General features: G+C 60.7%; 1 protein-coding gene across 1 annotated transcript; it reads right to left on the bottom strand.

The window, feature by feature from the left end:
• Positions 1-3: 3 nt before the first annotated feature.
• On the bottom strand, positions 4-740 carry MECP2 (methyl CpG binding protein 2; the record flags this gene model as incomplete). Its single annotated transcript, XM_010855508.1, has 1 exon — positions 4-740. A coding segment is annotated over one exon (612 nt), but the record flags the coding sequence as incomplete, so codon positions are not given.
• Between the last annotated feature and the right edge of the window lie 3 nt (positions 741-743).

Genomic DNA, 743 nt, shown 5'->3' with positions numbered 1-743 from the left:
TGGAAGAAAAAAAAATATTTTTTATTTCAGTTAATCGGGAAGCTTTGTCAGAGCCCTACCCATAAGGAGAAGAGACAACAGCTGCCTTTATTCTTGTTGGTTTGCTTTGCAATCCGCTCTGCGTAAAGTCAGCTAACTCTCTCGGTCACGGGCGTCCGGCTGTCCACAGGCTCCTCTCTGTTTGGCCTTGGCATGGAGGATGAGACAATGTCTTTGCGCTCTCCCTCCCCTCGGTGTTTGTACTTTTCTGTGGCCGGGGCCGCGGTGGCGAGCGCGGGCTGAGTCTTAGCAGGCTCCTTGGGGCAGCCATCGCTCTCCAGCGAGCCTGCTCTCGGCATCTTCTCCTCTTTGCAGACGCTGCTGCTCAAGTCCTGGGGCTCAGGGGGGCTGGCAGGGTCCTCGGAGCTCTGGGGCTCGGGCGGGGGCGGGGGCGGGGGCAGGAGCAGCGGCGCGGGGGCCTTCGGGGGCTCCACGTGGTGGTGGTGGTGGTGGTGCTCCTTCTTGGGGGGCGAGGAGGCGCTGCCGCTGCGCCCCTTGGGACTGCTCTCCTTGCTTTTCCGCCCTGGGCTCTTGCAGGTCTTCAGTCCCTTCCCGCTCTTCTCGCCGAGCGTGGACACCAGCAGGGGCTTCACTACCTCCTTCACCTCAATGCTCACCGTCTCCCGGGTCTTGCGCTTCTTGATGGGGAGCACGGTCTCCTGAACGGACCGGATAGATGACTCCTTCACGGCTTTCTTTTTTGC

The sequence above is a fragment of the Bison bison genome, unplaced genomic scaffold, assembly GCF_000754665.1.
Source record: "Bison bison bison isolate TAMUID 2011002044 unplaced genomic scaffold, Bison_UMD1.0 scf7180017853867, whole genome shotgun sequence".
In the NCBI taxonomy this organism is placed as follows: Eukaryota; Metazoa; Chordata; class Mammalia; order Artiodactyla; family Bovidae; genus Bison; species Bison bison.
The sequence above is the reverse complement of the archived record's forward strand: the minus strand, read 5'-3'. Positions and strand labels throughout refer to the sequence as shown.